The sequence below is a fragment of the Pundamilia nyererei genome, unplaced genomic scaffold (assembly GCF_000239375.1).
Source record: "Pundamilia nyererei isolate P.nyererei 1_Seehausen unplaced genomic scaffold, PunNye1.0 scaffold00034, whole genome shotgun sequence".
NCBI lineage: Eukaryota > Metazoa > Chordata > Actinopteri > Cichliformes > Cichlidae > Pundamilia > Pundamilia nyererei.
This window is the reverse complement of record NW_005187435.1, coordinates 1,934,344-1,955,389: the sequence shown is the minus strand read 5'-3', so window position 1 is coordinate 1,955,389 and position 21,046 is coordinate 1,934,344. Positions and strand designations below refer to the sequence as shown.

Sequence of the window (21,046 nt, the reverse complement as noted above, 5' to 3'; positions counted from 1 at the left end):
TTTTTTTTTTTTTTTTTTTTTTTTTTGGGTGGGGGGGGGTAAATATCAATTAGTTGTGCCTTGTTGTGTTTTCTAGGTGGCAAGTGCATTGCCTTGTCATACAGGTGAAATGAGACTTCAGACTGAAAAGTGTGCATAGACAGGCAGGTTTTTTTGTAAAGTGAATAATTAAATGTTAGGAGTAAATGCTTGAGCTGAAGGCTGTGAGATGCTGTAATAGATGGTTACAATTGTGTGGGTTTGGACTGTACGTGTTAATCAGCACCCTGCATTCATCAAGCTGAAAAGACTGCAAAAGGATGGAAAACATCGAAAACAGGTCCTTACTTGTGCAGGGAGAGGCCTCGCCTGGCACGCCCTTCACACAACCTGTACAGAAGGAAACTTGAGCATACACTCCAATGGAACCTGTCTTTCATGTATTTGTTCTCTTTAATTAATCAACCTCTTCTTCCCTGACAGAAACAGAAAGAATGACATCACTGAAATCGGTGTCAACGTCCCCAGTGATTCACCACCTGAAGGGAGGCTTCAGCGTGCTCACTTCACTTGTGAAACCATCCATGTATTCTATCCTTCATTCCACCGGAGTCTGTGTAAAGTGCTAATCAGATTTCAGTGGTTTGAAGAGTAAGACACATGGAATTTTTCATCCTCAGAGAAGCTTAAGTCATATAATCACATTATCAAGGGTTTTAATGGTTGCAACTTTTACAATAAATTTTAACAGGGCTTTGTTTTTTTGTTTTTTAGATAAAAGATATGGCCTTTAATGCCCTTTGAAGGCAATGTGATGGTGAAAGCAACAGTTCTGCACAAGCACTGAAAGAGGACTTGTCCTCCTCATTCATACCTGCAATGCGACAGTAGTTGAATACCGCTGCACTGATTGCACTTTAGAGTTATTGCAGGATCACAGAGTGCTGGCAGCCCCACTTTATGTCTTTTTGACTGTCACTCACAGAGGTTGCTGTGTCCTCACCCTGTCTCTCTCTCTCTCTTTACACTTACTTCTCCGAGACATAGCAATTACATAATGACTCCTAAACTCCCACATTGCCACTTTCACAGCAAGCTCATCTGAGCTTTTGCCAAGATGTATTTTTGTGTCCTTAAAGTCTTATAACTGTACCCAAGAAGCCTAGACATACAATATAACATGTGCACGGAACGGAGTAACTCATTGTTGATTAATGAACATCGCTTTTTCCCTCCAAAGAATATAGTCTTTTCCATAAGGTTTTAAACAATTCTCTGTGGGACAATTAGCCTGGCTCATTAGCACAGGACACTTCCCAGATTACATTCAAAGCCTTAATTATAGCTAAATAGGCAGCTACATTGAGCCCATGTCAACCAACTATAATTCTTCCTCCCAATTAATATAGAGGGAATATAAACTAACAAAAGAACATAGTGCCAGATCAGCAGAGATCTGTACAGACTTGTACTCAGTAACAGGGTTGTTCTGATTGATAGTGACATAATAAATAAGGAACTATTAGGTATTTGAATTAAAACACATCTGAAAGGTCTTTTTAACAAAGAAAAGGGCATCATGTTGTGAATTAAGAACTACCAAAGCCATTACATGGGGGAAAAAGACAGTGCAATTCCCAAATTTTAAGCAAAATCAGGAAACTGTGGAAAATAGTGTGCTCAGTATATTTCAAAGACAGAATAACCGATGCATGACCCAGAGTTTCAAAAATTCTGTCTGAGGTTAATCTCAGCCCAGTGATCAACTGATCCCAGCAGGCCTCACATGCTAGAAAGATTTTTGATTTTCTCCACAGCAGACTTCTCATGTGCTACACACCCCAGCCTGCTGTTCACCTTCCTGTTTGATGCAATTATAACCAGAGGGCTTAGTGCTGCATATAGCGAGCCAAAGAATAAACGCAGGTCAGAGATCAGTGAGGAACTCATGGTTTTCTTCACAGTGAGGGTGTACACCCAAAGCCCATTATCTGCCCCATAGAAGACAACATACAAGGTCACAAGTGCCACCACAGCTTTGGCAGCTCGTTGTTCAGCTCCACTATTTCCAGCACCACCGCCACCACTACTGCGGAGTCCCTTCACCTGCTGGCTGTGCTTGTAAAGGAATACCAGGATAATCAGACTTGCGAGTGTCATGAGGGCCATGGGCACAACATCCCTGCCAACCTGGATTGCCCCGTTGGCATCTCTGGACAGCTTTGAAGGAAAGTTCAAATAGCAGAATTGTACATTAATGCCATTGTCTATCGGGCTAGTTTCATTCTTGGTACTGAAAGAAAACAGTATGGCTGCTGTCGTCATGCAGGCATTGAGAACCCAAAGGAAGAGGAACACAAAGGCCAAATAGTGACCTAACAAGGCACGAACAGAAGCCCAGCTTGATCCTGGAGGGGCAATGCTCAAGCATTGATAGGTACTCAGCAGGAAAGTGAGCCAGATTGAGAGGCCACGTGTTGCTCTATAGATAAAGATCACTGATTTACAGCCTGTGTCTCCAAAGATGTCGGCCAGACGGAAGGAGGCCAGGGTCTCCGTCAAAGCACGTACAACCACCACCAACAGGTTGACACAGGCCAGGTGCAGGAGAATAGAATCAGCTGCTAAAAGTCGCTTCTCCTGGTACAGCAAGAGGAGGAATGCCACAATTACAGTGGCATTACCTGGAATTCCCACAACGGTCAGGAAGAGAAAGAGCATCCCACGGACAAACACTTCTGATGCCATTCCTACAGGAAGTTGAAAATCAATAAAATCACATTATCAATATGTTATTTGTCATGCACTTCTAAATGTCAAATGGTGCCTAGCATTTAAATGGTTTCAGGAAAAAATCGTTTCGAAGGTTAAACTCCTACCTGAGAACCGTCGAAGCTAAAGAGGTCTAAAGTGGACCTTGTGCCTGTCACGCTGTGATCCTTCTCTCCTGATGTAGTCAGGGTGTTTGTGTTCTTATACTGGCAGACAGGTAAGATCTGTTTTGCATGGTCCATTGACTTCTCTTCCCTCAGCCTCCAATTACTTGAGATCAATTCAGATGACTGCTTCTGTACCTGTATTGGGTTTCAGACAGGATAAGACAGTGGAAGCTGTGTGTGTCCTCGTACAAAGAGCTTACCAGTGGATGAGAGATATGACATTAATGAAAGCACAATATCTATCAGTCCCATGTTTATTGTCAAAAAAAAGAGATTACAATCATTCCTCCATGCCACTGTTTCACTGAGTAGAGAGAATTAAATCAATTTTCTAATTACTGAACCTATATGCAGATCTCTGTGTAAAACCCTCCACAATACTTTTGCATTTTTCATATCTTCAATCTTTTTTTAAAGCCACTGCAAATCAGAAACCCTCCCTGTGTTGGTTAGACGCATATCAACACCACAGTGTCCTCCAGTGGAGGAAGAGGAAACAAAGGACATTCGACTCACTCTTCATGGTAGATCGCCTGCAATTTTCATTTGGAGCGTGATCCGATTTATGATTTATGATTGTGTAATTCATCCACAGCAATAAAAACTCTTAATAGAATTTAACCTAAACTGTGAGGATGCTGTAAGGACAATATGATTTAACATCGGGGAACTGCTAGAGAACATTAAGCTTAATTCCTGTAACACAAGACACGTCCTACTTCGAAAATTATACTTGAAATATTCTGGCCACATTCAGGAAACCCTGATTAAATATTTATTCTGAACACTATGAATATAATGTATGTGTTGGCACTAATGGTGGTTTGATACAATTTCTCCTTGAAAATTCTTGTTCTGTTTTGTTAATTGAAATACTTTTTCTCTGTCATTGAAAACCAACTGGGTAAAACTGAACATGCAAATGTACAAAATATTTAGATTTGTTAATTACAGTTTAATTTTTTCATATTTCTTGTTTTCCAGGATTTTCATCTAGTCTGGTATGTTTCCCTCTATATTTATATGTTGACGTTTTTAATGAGTCTGGATATGGATCATTTAGTGCGGACGTTCTGTGCCTCTCTGTGTTAGTCCAGCTTTTATGAAAATAGGAATTAAATTAAAAGCCAGTCATGTTATGTTTTTGATTGAACATTACATGAAAATCAGCTATGTTTATGTATAGAAAAAAAATCAAATGTGAGCTCGCGAAGAATTTAGAATGAATGAGTTTTAGATGATGAAGACAAATGAAATGTAAAATGCTGGGAGGTCAGCTGTCCCCATCTCCTTGTGAGGCTGTTAAGTCAAAATCTTCTGAAAGTGCATTTTTCTTTCTATTGGAAAGATTAAAAGGTGCAGTGAGAAATACAACGAATAACCCCTCTGCCAGTTCAGAGATTTTGCCCTCATCAGCACATACAAAGGAACAAAAGAGTGTAAAGTGATATTTCTCTTAACTAAACTGAGCTGAACATCTAAGAATGGACCAGATTTTTTAAAAATGCATTAACATAAACCGCAATGGGTTTTTATCAGTTTCACATGACGATACGCGAGGCTCTGCAAGGGTCTGTTTGTGTCCTAGTAACATAAATTTCATCATTACAGGGTATGCATGATATTTGCATGCCGTCCAGATTGTTCCAATTGTGTGGGCTTTTCTAGAAGCCACTACACAACTGTGCACTTGAGCTGAAAGCATTTTTTACACATATAGAATATGTATGTACAGCATGGACAATAATAAATCTCTGCTGCCTGCAGCTTCAAGGGAATATAATATTATATAACAAGAATAGTTTTTTGACACACACACTCATATTCACCTGTTGTTCTGACAAACAACAAAATTATAATAGGAGAATAGGAGCAATGCTAAAAACAGATTACATCAGCGAGAACATATCTCCTGTCAAGAGAAAAAAAGAAATCTTTAACTCGTAATGAAGCATACTGTTGCAATCCCCTGAGAAGGACATGCTTGAACTTGCCATTTTAATTAGCTCTCAGAACATTTAAACATGTTACAAAAACACACAGGGAAGCAAATAACACATCTAGTGATTATCTATTCCAAGGCTCCCCCCCGATCCCACCTCCACCCCCAGGGAAAAGCAGGCTTCTCAAACAACACCGTTTTAGCACAAAAATAAACTTGTGCAGCTGACCAGGTTAGAGTCCATTTGCCATTTACAGGTTAGCTGGTTAGAAAACGGGGATACTTATAACAAACTTCCGTTGTCGGTGCTAAATGAATAATGTCTAGTTGTCCCTATGCCCCCAATTAGTGCAGACATGCATTGTTATATGGCTAATTGTTTTGCTTCTCTGTGTCTTTAACATGCTCCCAGGACATGATGGAGAAAAGGAGCGCACGCTGAAGCACCAGCTGTGCGTGTAAAGGCCTCTTGATGGCTCATTCAAAGCATCATCAGGCTGCTTTTGCGTAAACAGTAACCACTCACGGCTGTCTCCACGTGGTCAATCAACCGTATTTCTTAAAACTCTGCAGGGAAATAGCTTTATGATATTTCAAAGTGCAGGAAAATAACACTTAAGAATTTACATAAGGAACTGATTTTCCCAGACTGCAACCAACAACTAAAATCTCCTGACCTTCTCTTGAATCTTTGAAAGAAAGCAAATTTCCACGTTCCAAAGTTGTGCCCGTTGAAATGACTCTTCGGCATTCTTAACATTATTTCAAAGTAACCTTATAATTTCCTAAGGGATTAATAAAGTATTCTAACTCTGATTAATATGATCGTAAGTTAAAACTCAGATTGAGCTAGAAAACAATCCGCATACAAAATTCTGCCATCACTACTATTATTATGTTTTTTGTGCAGTATTTTTAAAAAGGATATCTTTACCCCATTACACTGAGAACATGTTAATCATGGATCTGTTATAAGCCATGTAGTGGTCAATACAGCAAGCCAAAAAAGTGTATCAACATCCATGGGGACGCTGTCTCCTTTGTGGGTCTTGTCCTCTGAGACCATGAGTCATATTTAGTTTGTTGCACTAATATCTTGGCCGATCCTTAGGGGCATCTAGGATTATATATTGAACTTACAAAGGCTCTCCAACATTTAAAGCACTAAATACTTTACTTTTTCTCTTCAACTTCAGGTGAGCATCATTTTCACTACAGGTGACACAATTGGTGTTATCTGGTTTTATCAAAACTTGTGTAGTCATCTTGAAAGATTAAGGTTATGTGTATAGTATTTATCACAGTTTTGGTTTTCTGCTTTGTTAATCACGACAGCTGCAGGTCTTGGTGGCATGGATCTGTGTGTGACCATCAAAGGTGTCTCCTTCCTCTTGCAAACAGGTATGGGCGTTTTAGGAAACACTGTGGTACTTTTGGCGTACACACATATCGTTTGCACTGGACCGAAGCTCCTTCCTGTGGACATGATTCTGTGCCACCTGGCCTTTACCAACCTGTTGCTGCTGCTGACCCGCAGTGTCCCCCCGTCAATGACGGTGTTCGGGCTGAAGGCCCTATTGAATGATCCGGGCTGTAAGGTGGTGATCTATGCTTACCGCATTGGCCGGGCTTTGTCAGTCTGCATCACCTGCATGCTAAGTGTGTTTCAGGCAGTGACCATCACCCCTACTGGGCCATACTTGTCCAGGCTGAAGCCTTCACTTCCATCCCTGGTTATTCCCACCTTTGCAGGGCTGTGGCTCTTCAATATGGCCATATGCATATCAACTCCATTATTCTCCATGGCTCCACGAAATGGCACTGTCTCTGCCTTTACCCTAAACCTGGGCTTCTGCCTTGTAGACTTCAGAGACAACTTGTCCTATGTGATTAACGGGGTGGCTATCTCTGGGAGGGATTTTGCATTTGTTGCCCTGATGGTGGGCTCCAGCTGTTACATCCTGCTGCTGCTCCACCGCCACAGCCACCAAATGAAAGGGATTCATCGCTCTCAGGGTGGAGGGGCAGAGACCAGAGCAGCCAAAGCAGTGCTAACCCTGGTAGTTCTCTATGTGGTCTTCTTTGGGATTGAAAATGTGATCTGGATCTACATGCTGACGGTGGAAAAAGTGTCACCGGTGGTGGCTGATATGAGGGTGTTTTTCTCTTCATGTTATGCCTCTCTCAGCCCCTACTTTATCATTTCTTCAAACAAAAAGGTCAAAGCAAAGATCGTGTGCACAGCTGAGCATGAGCAGCCATCAGCGGACACTCAAGATTCGAATGACAAATGACTCTGTCTCTATCTTAACAGCCTGCTGATTCACCTGCTAGACAGCAGAGTTGTTCTATCAGACCTTATCATTTTCAGGATACTCTTATTTAGCTATTATTTAAACAGTAGAACTAGAGAGTAGTGTTGTACAGCTGTATGTATTCTTAATATTTTCATCTGAATTCTAATTAAATGTAAATTACAATCACATGTACCTGTAATATAGTTTGTGCTAATTGAGAGAGAACATTCTCTTTAGTCATATATGCCAGAAATCCCCTCTTCCTCCTCGCCTCCTTATCCTCATCATTGGTTTGATACAAAAGAAATTAAAAGTTGAGCTAGAAGCATTTTTACACAGAGAAATTCTTTCAGGAATTTTCAGGGAGTCTACACCCTAAAACCAGGAATACTGGGATTTACAACATGTCTTGGAAATTTATTTTTTTAAAGTTTCTTGTAGGGCTTAGAAGATTAAGTAAAATTAATATGTAAAAATAATTCAGAGGGACCATTTTTGCATTTAAGTACGGCTATGGTATTATATAAGGGACAAGCTTAAACGTGAGCGTAAATGATACTACAGTTCCTACAGCAGCTGCGCTGTCAGTGGCCGAAATGTTATGGAGAAATGGGTATTCTGTTCCCACGGATTAGCCTTTCAGGTAGCACTTGCCCGCTGAAGATGTATGCGTTTCATCACTGAAGTACGTATACTGACAAATATGTAGCATAGTTTTTGTCTATAATTTTAGTTCATGCTTATTACTTAATGTTGACAATTGCATACGTCTTTGAAAGGGGTTTCTGTTTTGAATAACCTGAAATGGCCATCTGACAGACAAACCTCAGGGAATACTGTGATCCAACTAAAGAAAAACAACAAACCCAGGAAAAGGGAAGAGGAAGAATGGGCTAAAAAGTGTAAAATAGCTTAAATAAACAAGTAGACGTATGTGTGAAAGCAGAAGAGCTGTTAAAATGTGGTATTTTCAGAAATTATCCGCGTCGAAACTTACCGGAAGAGGTAAAGTAAGCTGTAATCGGCGCTAGTAGTTAGCTCAGTTGCACAAAAAGACGCTGCAGCGTGCAGCGACCCGAAACTGATGACAAGAAAGTGTTAACGATCAGTTTGTAATGATCAGAAAGGATTTCTTCCAGTTTGTACCAAAGCTGCCGTGCTGTTTAATTCCAGGTAAAAAATAATTTCAGATAATTACTTTGGCTACTTTTAGCTAACCCGTAGCGCACCTGTGTATACACAGGTGCTTGTTTCACACCAAAACGCGTTCATTTTATCTCTGCTTTCCCTTGCGGGCCTCTCGTTTAAGTTCTGCTTTTTCCAAGCTTCAGCATTGTGTCCGTGCACCATATCTGATTAGGGAACACATCTGGATTTCTCCACACTCCTCCTCTCTTTACGGTGAAATGACCTGATCCGAGTTGACCGGTTCCCCTGTCTAATAACAATGGCAACAATAGCCTGGTACCAAGAAAAGGTAAGCGCAACACATCCAGTACAGTTAGTGTCATTTAGGAAAGTCTTAGAAACTCATCACTTGTTACAAACCTATACTATATATTTTACTAGTAAAGTCTAGTAATATAACGTAAGATATGTAATGAGCCTTGTTTGTGGTTCTTTACTTACTTGTTTAATACTTAGTACATTAAAAACTCTGCTAAACCATAGACATCTACCTAATTACTGTTACTATTAATCTGATTTATTTTGAAGTGGCTGTTATTACAATTGTAGTAATTTAATTCATAGTCATTCAATCTTGAATCCATATGCTCTGATTTACATCCTTATATCTCACAATTTATTGAATCATTTCCTTTACCTCTTTGTTCCCTTACTCCTTACAAAAATCGATTTAAATAAAAACAAAAGTGTGGTTATATCACACAAGCTTTCCATAGATTTAACTGGACATGGTTTTGTTTGATCATTTAGTTGTTATTATCACCTCTTGTGTTTTCTTTGAATTAAGATAATTAGAAGAATTATATTTTGTTATAGATCGGGGCATATGATCAACAAATCTGGGAGAAATCTCTTGAGAAAGCTGATCTAAATGTAAGATACTCATTTTTCTCTTTAATGGAATAAATGTGTGTGTATTTTTAGTGCATTTGACCTCTAAGTTGAGTAAGAAGCCCTTACTATTTATATAGGGTTTGGACAGCAAACCAAAGAAGACTGGGCACATCAAGCCAGACCTTATTGATGTTGATTTAGTAAGAGGTGAGTGTGAATAAGGAGCATTAATTGTTTTGAAATGTGTTTGAGACATTTCTCCAGGTTTCTTGTCAATTCATGCACAAAGCAGATAAACTATGCATTGTATATATGTATGTGCAGTGCTTTATTTGCCTCTGTTTAATCTCTTCTTTACTTCAACCTTGCTCCATCACTTAAAGTAAATGTAGTTTTAACAGACCACCCCTTTCATCCCATCAGGATCTACATTTAGCAAAGCCAAACCAGAGAGTCCATGGACAGCGCTGACTCGAAAGGGTCTGGTCAGAGTGCTGCTGTTCCCGTTCTTCTTCCGGTGGTGGATCCAGGTGACCTCCATGTCCATCTCCTCATGTATCCTCATGCTCTACATTATGCAAGGTTAGCTCACCACCACTCATCTTGCAACTATAGCCTTAAAACAAGACTGACCTCAACTCAAACATCAGTGTAGACATTCAACCTAGACCAGGTTCCATGCATCAGAACAGTTTTTAATTTACTGGATAAATAACTTTGTATCTGCTTAGAGAAGAGTTTCAGTGAAGAATAGAAAACTCTTCTTTAACAGCATAAGTCAGCATTCGTGTGCTGGAAGAGCTAACCAAACCGAATGGCTGAATGCGTCTTTGTGTTTATTTCTTTAATCAAAATACACAGAATCAGAAAAAACGTTAATAATTTCCCAAGGGCAAATTGCTTTATGTCAATTACTGAAATATGTGTTAGTTGCAGATCTATGCAAGAATAGACTATTTTGTTATACTTTATAACTTTTTAATATATTATTTGATTTAGTTTAGTTAGTTACTGATCTCACTGTCTTGGAACAACCGTGACCAACTGTGGGATTCAAGTATTCCGATTCTGCTTCTAATACTGATAATAGAAACGCATGATAGCTCTGGTTTAAATGTTGTGGAGCCTTACCGTCACACAGCAGCTGCCACATGACACATAAAAACTCTTCAGTTGTGCCATTTGGATTGTCGCCCCCTTGGCCAACAGTTCAAAATCTTGGCTGCAGAAATGCACTAACAACTGCCAAAAAAGCAGCATGCCCTCTCTCACAACCACTCACTGATTAATTCCAGTCCACCTTAACTCCCTGAAAGCAATTGGTGGAAACATCAGGAGTACTTTACTGTGACCGTGTCTTCAAATTGTTGCCTGCAAGCACCCAGACACATGCACACTCCTTTCCAAATAAGTTTGATTTTGTTGGTTTTGTTTAGGTTGTTTGATTACGTATATTTAATTGAAGAAAGTACACAGGTCTCGATATGCTCTGTTTGTGGTTCATGAAGTTAGATCTATTGCTGCAGGCTCAATTCGCCAGCTATTCAACACAGCTTACATTCATTTATATGCAACACTAAACTTGTTACCCATCACACCTGAGGAGCACAGAAGAGACCTCATTAGTAAGCATGAATTCTGTTATAATGTCTCCCCTAAGAGACTGTTTTGTTTGCTGTTGCAAAATGTTTTGCTCCCCTCAGTGGCAGCGGTGCTGCTGTACTTCGAGGTCCCTAGGGCGACTGCCAGCGAGGTGTTTGGACCCATGTGTCTGATGCTGCTGCTGGGTACCGTGCACTGCCAGATTGTGTCGACTGAGTCCAGCCGGTGGCCCTCAGGCAGTCCAGCTGCCAGCAATACCACCAGCCCCACGCGCAGAAGGAGGTAGTTTCCTCATTGTTAGGCGCTGCATGCATTTAGTGGTTAGACTAACACAGAAACACACTCACACTCCTTGTGGCTCATGCATAAAGTTCCATGTTAAACATGCAGATAGACCCGAAACACTACTCCTAAACATGCACCTGTACCATGAAGTCAAGTCCCTCAGAGATTGTCACGTGAGATTTGCCTTATCATTGTTAACTTATTTAATGTTACATAACTATTATGAACAACATCTCCATATAAAAAACTGTAATATTCAGTATGACTTCTCATGACACTGATCATTTGCTACATTTTCTTTCATTTGCTTTTGAGAGAGTTACTGTATTAACTGCTTTTCTTCGTATTTCATGTACAATATGTGATGTGGCTCTCACATCCCAGGTTATGCTGTACATGAAAACAGATCTCACATGAAAATCCCTTTTGTTGTGCATGTTAAATATAAACTAATTATAATGTCATTATTTAATATACTAATACAAATAATAAAAATGTCAAAAGACGGTAATTACCATCATTTACCTTTGACTTGTCTTTTGACTTTCTCTCCTTTAGGCCAAGAAAGAACAGAGGGTTGAAGAAATCTGAAGAAAAGAACAACAGTGGGGAGGCGGAGCTGCTGGGCTGCTGGCAGTTTGAAGAAAACCAGCATTTATACAGAAAAGAGGAGAGAATGGTACAGTTTCTCATCTCTACTCGATCTTTAGAGTCAAAAAATGTCAGTCAGATGTGGTGGATAGGTTATGGATGGATGGAGGGATGGATGTATAAGTGCCAAACTAGTATATATATATTTGTGATGATGTTTTACAGAACAAAGGAAAGTCGGGATTTAGGGATTCTGATGAGCTCTCCAGTGAGGAAGAGGAAGGAATACAACCGCTGGAAGTAACACAAATACCATTTCACAGTGAAAGAAACACCACTACAGCTCCTGCATCACTACCGTCTATTCGGAAAAGAAACCAAAAGTCTGACCCCGTAATTACACCGAGGCCTCAGGTAAACTTCACTGTAAACCATCAAAGTTGCTTAATGGATTTTTAATGTACAGCAAGCTTCTGGGGAATTTAAGAAGCACATACATTAATAAAGCCTGATGTGGAAGATGCAAATTACAATTCTAGGCTTTGCTTCAGAGATGGCACTGAATTAGCAGTTTATTTAATAGTAATTTGTCTAGTTTTGTTTTAGAGATTTGATGTGAAGTAACTTCAACGTCGCATACAGAACACTGCCTCTGGTTTAATTTGCTCAGGACGGGAGTGAAGCCTTTATCAAGGTGAAGCCCCGTGAGGTGGAGCGTCTCAGGCCGAGCGTGGGCTCTCGTCCCGCCTCCGACACCGATGACACAATGTGGGAGGAGCTTCTCCAAGGCCCTCCCTCCACAGGGAGCAGTGACAGTGACGATAGTGGGAGGTGCAACGCCAGCATGAGCCTCCCACAAAACGACACTCTGACAAGCGATGACGAGGATGAAAGCCTACAACAAGCAATCACTGGAGTAAATGCAAACACATCTTAAATACTACACATTATTCTGGACATTGTGACTACATATGTTGTTTTATAAAATTATGAGCAGTCTCAAAAGTCTTGGAAGTTTTGACATGTGGTTAAGCTTCAACTTCAAAGGCCTGTTGCCGATTAGATAACACACTAAACACGCTTGAATTGTGAACAGGATGTTGTCTGTGGTGTTTCGTTTCAGAACCAGCTGTCTTGGCTGCAGGCATGTCACCCATCCAAGGATCGTGTCAGTGCCATCATTTGGGAGCAGGGCGAGTGTAAGAAAGCAGAAATGTCAGTACTGGAGATCAGTGGGATCATCCTCACACGGGTACACACCTTCTTCTTTATATTATTAACAGCCAGTCCAGCATAATGCACATTTGTAAGCAAACAATTTCCTAATAATTACAGTTATGGTCAGATCTTTAGTGGCGAAATACCACCTTGAAATAATTTCAAATTCTACGGATAGAGCAAAAAAAAAAGTGCCAGGCAAAAATTAAGAGCCAAATTTTACCTCATTACCGTGCCAGAATTTGTTATTCTGACTCTTTTGAACATCTAGCTGTCAAATGTGGCAAACTGACAAACACAGATAATGGAAGAAATATTCAAAGTCTGAGGTAAATGTGTAAAATATGTTGTCAAGAGAGTCCAAGAAAGACTGTAGCTTTCATTGCATAAAAATATTCCAGCACATGTCTCTGGTCTTAAACGCCTCCCTTCTTGTGTTTGTTATTACCAGGTGAAGTTAGTAGAGCAGGGAATGGGCTATCTCGTTCTTGGCGGGCTCATCACTGTCACTCTAGCACTGCTGCCCTTTGCCTTCCGCTTGGCTCAGCGGCTGGACATGCCGGGCCTCAGCTCCCTGCCTCTGTCAGAGCTGATAGAAATAGCAGTGGGGCCGTTAAATACACAAGCTCATGCCTTTTTCTTCATCACGACAGTGCAAAGAATCTGCCTCACGGGGCTGTTCTTCTTCATGATGTGCGTGGCTGAGAGAACATACAAACAGGTGAATGGTGATTCAGGAAATGCACATCACAAAAATGTACTGTCCCAGGTTCTCAAAATGTGAAAGATTTTTAGGTTTTTTGTTGTTTGTTTGTGTTTTTTTACTGTTGACTGGACAAATTGTTTATGCTTAATGTGCTCTTAATAGTTTGAGCCATTCTGTCTCTCTGCTACCTTGTCATCATTTATATATATAAGTTGTGTTTTTACTAGAAGATGTTTTCAGTGCTGCATCCTAAATGTGATCAGTTTTAGCTCTGCTGCAGTGCATCACAGTATTTTTTTTTATGTCTGCCCAACAGAGACTTTTATTTGCCAAGTTCTTTAGCCACCTAACTTCAGCTCGCAAAGCCAAGAAATCTGAGATTCCCCATTTCAGGCTGAAGAAAGTTCAGAATATAAAGATGTGGTTGTCGCTTCGATCTTTTCTCCGGGTTTGTATTTTCCTGCCAAAACACTCCCAATCTGAATTTATTTCAACATTTTGCTCGGTGTAGACTTGTCTTTTTAACCGTGCGACATTGATTTGTTTGTGCTTCGCAGAGACGAGGTCCGCAGCGCTCCGTTGACGTCATTGTCTCCACTATTTTTCTTTTAGCACTTTCCATTTCATTCATCATTTGTGCTCAGGTCAGTCATATGGGAGAACATTTGTGATTTTGATTTGATCATTTTGTGCAAATACTGCGATTCTAGCACGGAGATCAAATAGCAAGGAGACTGCCTCAAAACATGCAACCATTTAATCATATTACCCTACTGAAGATAAGCCATGAAGCTAAGATGGAAAGTAGTTTATATGCTCTGTTAGGTGCAAAGAAATCCAATTTTCACAACAAAGCCGGGGTCAATAAATGTAAGCAGTGTTGCTTTCTTTTTTCAGCTTCTGCAAAGCCACAAGACATTCCTAGAGTCTCTAATGAACTGGGAGCTCATGGTGTGGTGCGCCTCTCTCGTCCTCTTTCTGTTAAGGCTCGCCACGCTGGGTTCAGAGACCAACTTCAAGTATAGTAACTCTTCTGTGCTGCTCACTGAGCAGGTAAAGCTCCCCCCCAGGCTGGAAAAGACACAAGATTCCAGGCTATTTCTCTGGCTGATTAGTCCATTGATTTAATGTAGGTTTAAATACATTATTTGGCCTTCACTGTAACATTAACACGGTGTAAAACTGTTTTTGTTTCCAGATCAATTTGTATCTCAGGATGGAGAAAAAGCCCAATAAGAAAGAAGAACTCAGTATTGTGAATAATGTTTTGAAGCTAGCTACAAAACTAATGAAGGTAAGCCCAAATTTTCACTGAAACTAAATGCAGTTCCCAGTCAAGGTTGTTATGCAGTCCGTGTAGAGAATGCAATTATAATATTATAACTTTGCAGTGAGCTGGGGATTTTTCTTTCTTTTTCTTTTTTCTTTCCTCAGTCCCTGTCATGTCTCTGTTGGTACTCTCTAACATCCATCAGCTTAATCACTCTTTCTTCCTCACTACTGATCTCCTTGGGACAGCCCTAATAACTTTGTGCTGAAGGATATGCTATAAATTTGATTGTATTGCAATATGTAATTGTTATATTTCTCATGAAGGCCAAGTGGAGTCCCCTTTGTCAGTGGTTTTTCATCCTTAATAAATTCTGGCTTTGATCATTTTTAGCCTCAGGGTATGGGTACCCATGTCATAAATCTTAGATAACATTTTCTTCCTCCTTACATCTTCCAGGAGCTCGATACTCCTTTCAGACTGCTGGGTCTCACAGTGAACCCTCTGATCTATAACATCACCAAAGTTGTCATTCTCTCTGCTGTGTCTGCCGTAGTCAGTGACCTGCTTGGCTTCAACATCAGAGTGAGTAAAGTTATAATGAGAAATGTTGAGATTTGCCTAAAAAGACCGGAAAAATAGATGATTTAAGATGCACATCCTTGATCACTCTGGGCTCCATGTTTTGTTTTGTTTTTATCGCTCAAGAAAAAAAAGAAAACTTTATCAGTACAACCTGGTTGTTGTTGCTCATATAAGCCTCAACTACTCTAATTTGAGCCATTTAAATAGTGTCTGTGCTTAAAATTGAATATAATGACTACAACTATAAATATTTGCTATAATAAATCACCAGAGGAGCAACTAAAAGTACAGGCTGTACATTTAGTTCTAGTACAGCTGCATGTTGCCCTCTAGCTGTTGGAGCTGTTAGTAGCCTACAGAGTTGACCTGGAAACCTTGCTTTGGTTGAAGCCATCTGGCAGACAAGCTGGAAATATGCATTTTGAGATTTCAAAATATTTAGCATGTGAATGATAAGAGGAAAAACATGAACTAAAGCTGCACAGTGACAAACTCCCATGAGTAGCTTAACCACGTGAGAAATATATATTTATGTGGTTGCTTGAAGACAGCAGTATTAACAAATCTTTACTACACTTAATACTTACTTGATTAGTATGTAGCTAGAGCATATGATGTGCAAAAACTACTGTAAATTCCTGTTTATATGTGAATTACGCAATTGAGAAACCTTATGTTAATGTGTTCTCTTTACAACTGTAGAAAAGTGTGACATTGTCTTTATGCAATGCAATGCAATGCAATGCAATTCCAAGCTAAACAAAGCTATTATCCTCACGTGTCTGGCTCTATTCTTAATGCAGAAACATGATACATACAGAGTATATACATAAATACATACAGAGTAAATAGGGCTTCTTTGAAAACAGAATAAAAGGTTTCTGGCACAATAAGAGTCTAAAGAGGCCGAAGCTCTAGCAACACTTGTAGTAAAGTCACCTCGTTTCAGTCTGTGGCCTTCATCAGGGTCATGAAGAATTGTATACTGCATATAGCACTTTAAATAAGTCCAGTATACTTATCCACCATTCCACTTAATTTTGTGATTACGTAGAAAAAGAATGTTACAAAAATTTAAACAGCCAGTCATCTACATAGAGTATATGTATCCACCAATGAGGCAGCAGCAAGGGCGGGCTGGGGTAAATATGGAGTTTCCCAAAGTATTGAACTGGTAGTTTAATAAGTTTAACCAGCATGTGAAGAGTCTACTTCAGTTTTGCTAGCTATAGATTATAATCATTGCTGAGGTCAGGCCTGTGCCCACCAATAACAACATTAAACATCCTACACACCCTCATTCTCTGCCACAATTTTTACAACTCCTTGTATACATGGTTAAATGAGCTGGTGCAAAATACAAGCACTCATTTGAGTGAACACATCACTCCAGTCCTGGCAGGATGACACTGGCGTCTCTTTCATTCAGATTTATTGATTGCTTTTAAAATACTACATGGTTTGGCTCCACTTTAAATCTCACAAGTCTTAACTCCTTATTTTGCATGTGCTGGCTACGGGTTCCACAGTCCATGATTGAGACAATTGGAGACTGTGATTTTAAATGCCTTTTAAATGCTTTCTCTTCACATCTGTTTTTAAATGGATTATTTTGCACAGTAAGATTATTAACCTTTTCTTTTTAATTGTTTTGTTTCGTCTCTGCTTAATTTCCAGCTGTGGAAAATCAAGCCTTAAAGGTGAAAACTACAAACCACTAACAGTCAGACACTGGAGACTGCAGACATCTTCTCATCGCCGAAAAGTGTGCAAACCTACTGACACTAAACTCTGTTATCGGTGCCTTCCAACTGAGCTTCATCAGTCCTTCACAAGCCTGAGATGCTCTGAAAGTCTCTCACACGCCACAGCGCTGGCTGCTCAGCTGACCTGGCATCACATTTTCCATCAGCGTTGCCACAAACTCAGTGCCTCACCTCTGATTTCTGAATGTTCTCTAAATGGTTAAAAATAGCAGCAAGCTGAGGTCTGAGCTCTTTGCAGGCTCCTGTGACAGATTTACACATGTTTCTTGTACATATATGTGGGCATGTGAATGATCAGATAATGTGTAAAGGTTGCTTAGTCTTATTCACTGTTATTTCTTTTAAATATAGTAAAAGTAAGCGTGCCAGTAAATCAAAATAGATGGCCAGATGTGTAATTTTTTTTTCCATAGGACTGAACTTTTATTTCAAACTTTTGTATTATTTAAGGGAACACTGTGATTCTGGGTTGGTTTTATTTATTTGGGGGTTTTAGCAATTGTTATGTTAAACCATTGTCTTTTGACCACTATCTGCATTTTATAATGAGGTATGTAATGCTGAATAAAATAACTATGCAAAGAAGCTAGTTGTGCTTATTGTAAAAAATAAATAAATAAATAAATAAATCTTCGCTTTATGGTGAAAAAATAAAAGGATTTTCACCCTTCAGTCTTTGTGTAGCGCTTTTTCTTTTCTTGCTCTTGCGCCTGATCCTCTGCAGAGCCCTTGTGGTTAGGGGGTGTGTGCTTTGGCGTAGGCTGACGTGGATCTATTCTTGACGTTACGGTAGAGGAACGTCGACACGCACCTCCAGCTTGGAACGATACCAGCCGGCTGAGGAGGCATTTCAGCACCAAGGACAGGCCGACCAGACTGGCTCCTCCAACCGAACCGGCGCACGCAAACTCTGTGTCCGGTAGATCACGAGATCCCCGGTCCTGCGGTGCATGACTGCGTCTTTCAGAGGCGGTCCCGAAAGCAGGTCTCTTCGTATTTACCTCCTTACCAGGTAAAACACTGACTCTTGTATGTTCGTCTTGTGTGGATTGTGGTATAAATTATGTTAGAGTGAACTCGGTCACCCCAGGGAGTGAGAGAGCAAACCACCGCATGATTCGCTCATGTGCGGCTTTGTAAATATAGTGCTTTTAAGCCAAGTATTTTTCCTGTGCACAGATGATGTGGCAGTACTTCTCGTCTTCATTCACAGCTCCCCTGCTGCTTGCTCTGCAGTCGATACATTAAGCCATAAGACATCGATAGGAAAAGCTTGCATACAAAGCTCTGGTTCTCTTCTGTCTGAGGCTAATCCTTTGCATGCATGTTGCAGACCAACTTGGACTATGTGCCTCTGAGGGAGAGAGAGAGCTGATCTGAATTGCGCTTAAAGAAGATTCCAATATGTCAAGCACTCAGAGAGACAATGGCTCTGCAAACTCCACAGAAGCCAAGAAAACAGACCCCAGATTCAACGAGAAAAAATGCTGTAAGTAAACGCCAATTAGATTTTAGTAGGTTTTAATTCATGCATCGCTGCTTATAGAGTGTGCAGGTGCACTTGTAATATAAAACCTTGTCTTGTTGCTCTGACCAAATCACAATCACCTCAGTGAGAGGAAAGCTGCTTCATTTAGTCTCCAACCTACCTGGGAATGAATTTCTCTGGATTGGCAAAAAAAGGAAAAAGAATATAAATCATGACCAGTGATAAAAATACTTTGAAACCTTCAGTGGTTTCTGCTATTCTTAAGAAAATTACTTCTCTCTCCCAGGATGTTTCTCCTTCTAATTTCTTCGGATGACACCTCTGAACCCACTCCATAGATATTTGTGCCCAAAGAGACTTTTTTATTTTTTGTGTATACACATGACCTAGTTATATAAGACTGGCTGTTCAGGAGTTTGTGCAGCACTGGCATGCCTGTTTAAAATATGTTTTTCTCTATTGTAATGCTGGTTATGAGTCAGATATGATTTGCATTTAACTTTGACATTCAGTTCTTTGCATCTCTTTCCTGCACAGCATGGGCTTCTTACATGACAAACTCTCCAACGGTGATCGTGATGATCGGATTGCCCGCTAGAGGAAAGACCTACATCTCCAAGAAACTCACACGTTACCTCAATTGGATAGGAGTCCCAACCAAAGGTAGACCATAACATTTCTTTCTCATTATGTTTCAGTTAATGCCATCTGCAAATTTAAAAAAATTCATAGTGTGTTTTATTGAACTTTCATATGCTTTCAATCCTTCTTTGTATTTCTTTTTACTTCTTTGTAGAAGTTAAACCAGGATAGTTAATTAGTTAATGTGGGAAAGCAACTCTAAAGATCATGAAAAACAGCATCAGTGTTATCTCTTCTCCAGCACTTAGGCATGCATTATATATGTCACAAAAACGAGTAGCAGTGACATTAGAATGAAAGCAAAATGTTTAAATGCAAAGGCTGAATTTTTAAACCTCCCCCCACTGACATTGTGCGTGCATAATAAATATTTAAATGTAACTATTCTAAAATGATCCCACAAAGAGAAGCTAAATTTAGCCACTTAAATTCTTGTGGTTTTAGTTGTTCACAAAAGTATATCCAAGTGTATCCAAAATGAGAGGCGACAGCACAGCCAGGGCAGATTTATAACGTCCTTTGTTCATTTTTCAGTGTTTAACTTGGGCGTATACCGCAGAGAGGCTGTCAGAGCTTATAAGTCCTATGATTTCTTCCGCCACGACAATGAAGAAGCCATGAAAATAAGGAAGTAAGGTTCACTTTTACACGTGTGCCCACAATACGTTTTTACAATGTACATTGCATTTTATCTAGCACTAAGAAAACTGTCATATCCTCACTGGCTGTGTCACATTTCTTGCATTCAACCTTAGTCGGTTTCATATTTTGCAGATTTCCCTGCTGCATCAGTGACTAAGCTGTTTTTTTTTGGCCAGCAGTCAGTATTCAGCCACAGTCAGCCTAAACTGATATACACATACACACAAGCAGCAAAGTGTGCCCTACAAATGGTTGTGATTAGTGACTGTAAATCAGTGTTTCAACAGAAAGATTAACAAAGAACAAAACAAAAGGCCTCTTTTCCTCCTGGTCTAATCTGGTAGTAGTGATTGAAATGGGATGTGTTATGCATGGCTATCATGAAAATGTGACGGGCTCTTGACAGCATCCTAGTGCTGACTTTGACCTAGATATTAAACAAGCTGCCGCTGTCACTCTGAAGCTGACACAAGCCCTCTGTGGACCTGCATGGATATCCAGCCTGAGTTTTTGTGTTTGTTATTATAAAGTATCAGCAAGACCAGTTTAAAGGAATAGTTCCATGTGAAATCTACCTTTTTCTTATGAGTTAACTAAAAACTGGAGCTCAGCTGTGTGGTGTATTGGCAACTTTAGAAATAAAGTTTTAAAATACTGATTTGTACTTGAATTAATAATTTTGTCCTTCAGACTTCTCCTTTTGTATAAAGAGTTATCCATTGGCAGTAATCACAGGTTTGTACACCTTTTGTATTCAAGCTGTTAATTAATCTGGAGAAATTTCACCCCATGCTTCCTGAATTTCCTCCCACGAGTTAGATAAATGTTTGCACTGCACAAATCAACCTGTTCCCACAACAGCTCAAAAGAGTTAAGATCCTTTGACTGTTCTGGCCACTCTATTACACGCAGATTGCCAGCTCACTGCTTCTTTTAGGAATAGCTTTTCCATAGTTTGGAGCTCTGGGTCATTGTCCTGCTGTAAAAAAAGAAGCTCACTCCAATCAAGTAGCAATCAGAAGAATTGCTTTTATTGTTTAAGATGCCTGTCTGCCAATAGAAAGTCTCCCA

General features: G+C 39.9%; 4 protein-coding genes across 9 annotated transcripts in view; 3 read left to right on the top strand and 1 right to left on the bottom strand.

Annotated features, from left to right (window-relative positions):
• Positions 1-1,665: 1,665 nt before the first annotated feature.
• On the bottom strand, positions 1,666-8,211 carry ora2 (olfactory receptor class A related 2). Its single transcript, XM_005729712.1, has 3 exons — positions 8,155-8,211; positions 2,859-3,053; positions 1,666-2,729 (listed from the first exon to the last, which is right to left on the bottom strand). Exon 3 carries the CDS (start codon positions 2,725-2,727, stop codon positions 1,762-1,764), a length of 966 nt encoding a protein of 321 aa, XP_005729769.1. The 5' UTR covers positions 2,728-2,729; positions 2,859-3,053; positions 8,155-8,211; the 3' UTR covers positions 1,666-1,761.
• On the top strand, positions 6,213-7,154 carry ora1 (olfactory receptor class A related 1). Its single transcript, XM_005729711.1, has one exon. The coding sequence runs from the start codon at positions 6,213-6,215 to the stop codon at positions 7,152-7,154; it is 942 nt and encodes a 313-aa protein (XP_005729768.1).
• On the top strand, positions 8,000-17,806 carry phtf1 (putative homeodomain transcription factor 1). Of its 3 annotated transcripts, none has more exons than XM_005729715.2 (17): positions 8,000-8,330; positions 8,518-8,634; positions 9,162-9,218; positions 9,317-9,386; positions 9,603-9,761; positions 10,883-11,063; positions 11,625-11,745; positions 11,883-12,071; positions 12,328-12,573; positions 12,781-12,909; positions 13,327-13,596; positions 13,898-14,029; positions 14,139-14,225; positions 14,479-14,634; positions 14,780-14,875; positions 15,311-15,436; positions 17,114-17,806. In XM_005729715.2, exons 2-17 carry the CDS (start codon positions 8,605-8,607, stop codon positions 17,132-17,134), a joined length of 2,070 nt encoding a protein of 689 aa, XP_005729772.1. In that variant the 5' UTR covers positions 8,000-8,330; positions 8,518-8,604; the 3' UTR covers positions 17,135-17,806. The 3 variants fall into 3 exon arrangements, with proteins under 3 accessions (XP_005729772.1, XP_005729770.1, XP_005729771.1); XM_005729713.2 differs by having other exon boundaries at positions 8,483-8,634; XM_005729714.2 differs by having other exon boundaries at positions 8,467-8,634.
• Positions 17,807-18,002: 196 nt separating this feature from the next.
• Positions 18,003-21,046, top strand: part of pfkfb2b (6-phosphofructo-2-kinase/fructose-2,6-biphosphatase 2b) — an 11,368-nt gene continuing 8,324 nt past the window's right edge. For all 4 annotated transcript variants that reach the window (XM_005729710.1, XM_005729709.1, XM_005729708.1 and 1 more), the window contains exons 1-4: positions 18,003-18,214; positions 18,536-18,691; positions 19,229-19,354; positions 19,868-19,964. In XM_005729710.1, coding sequence (XP_005729767.1) covers positions 18,607-18,691; positions 19,229-19,354; positions 19,868-19,964 — 308 coding nt within the window. In that variant the 5' untranslated portion in view covers positions 18,003-18,214; positions 18,536-18,606. The remainder of the gene's footprint in view (positions 18,215-18,535; positions 18,692-19,228; positions 19,355-19,867; positions 19,965-21,046) is intronic.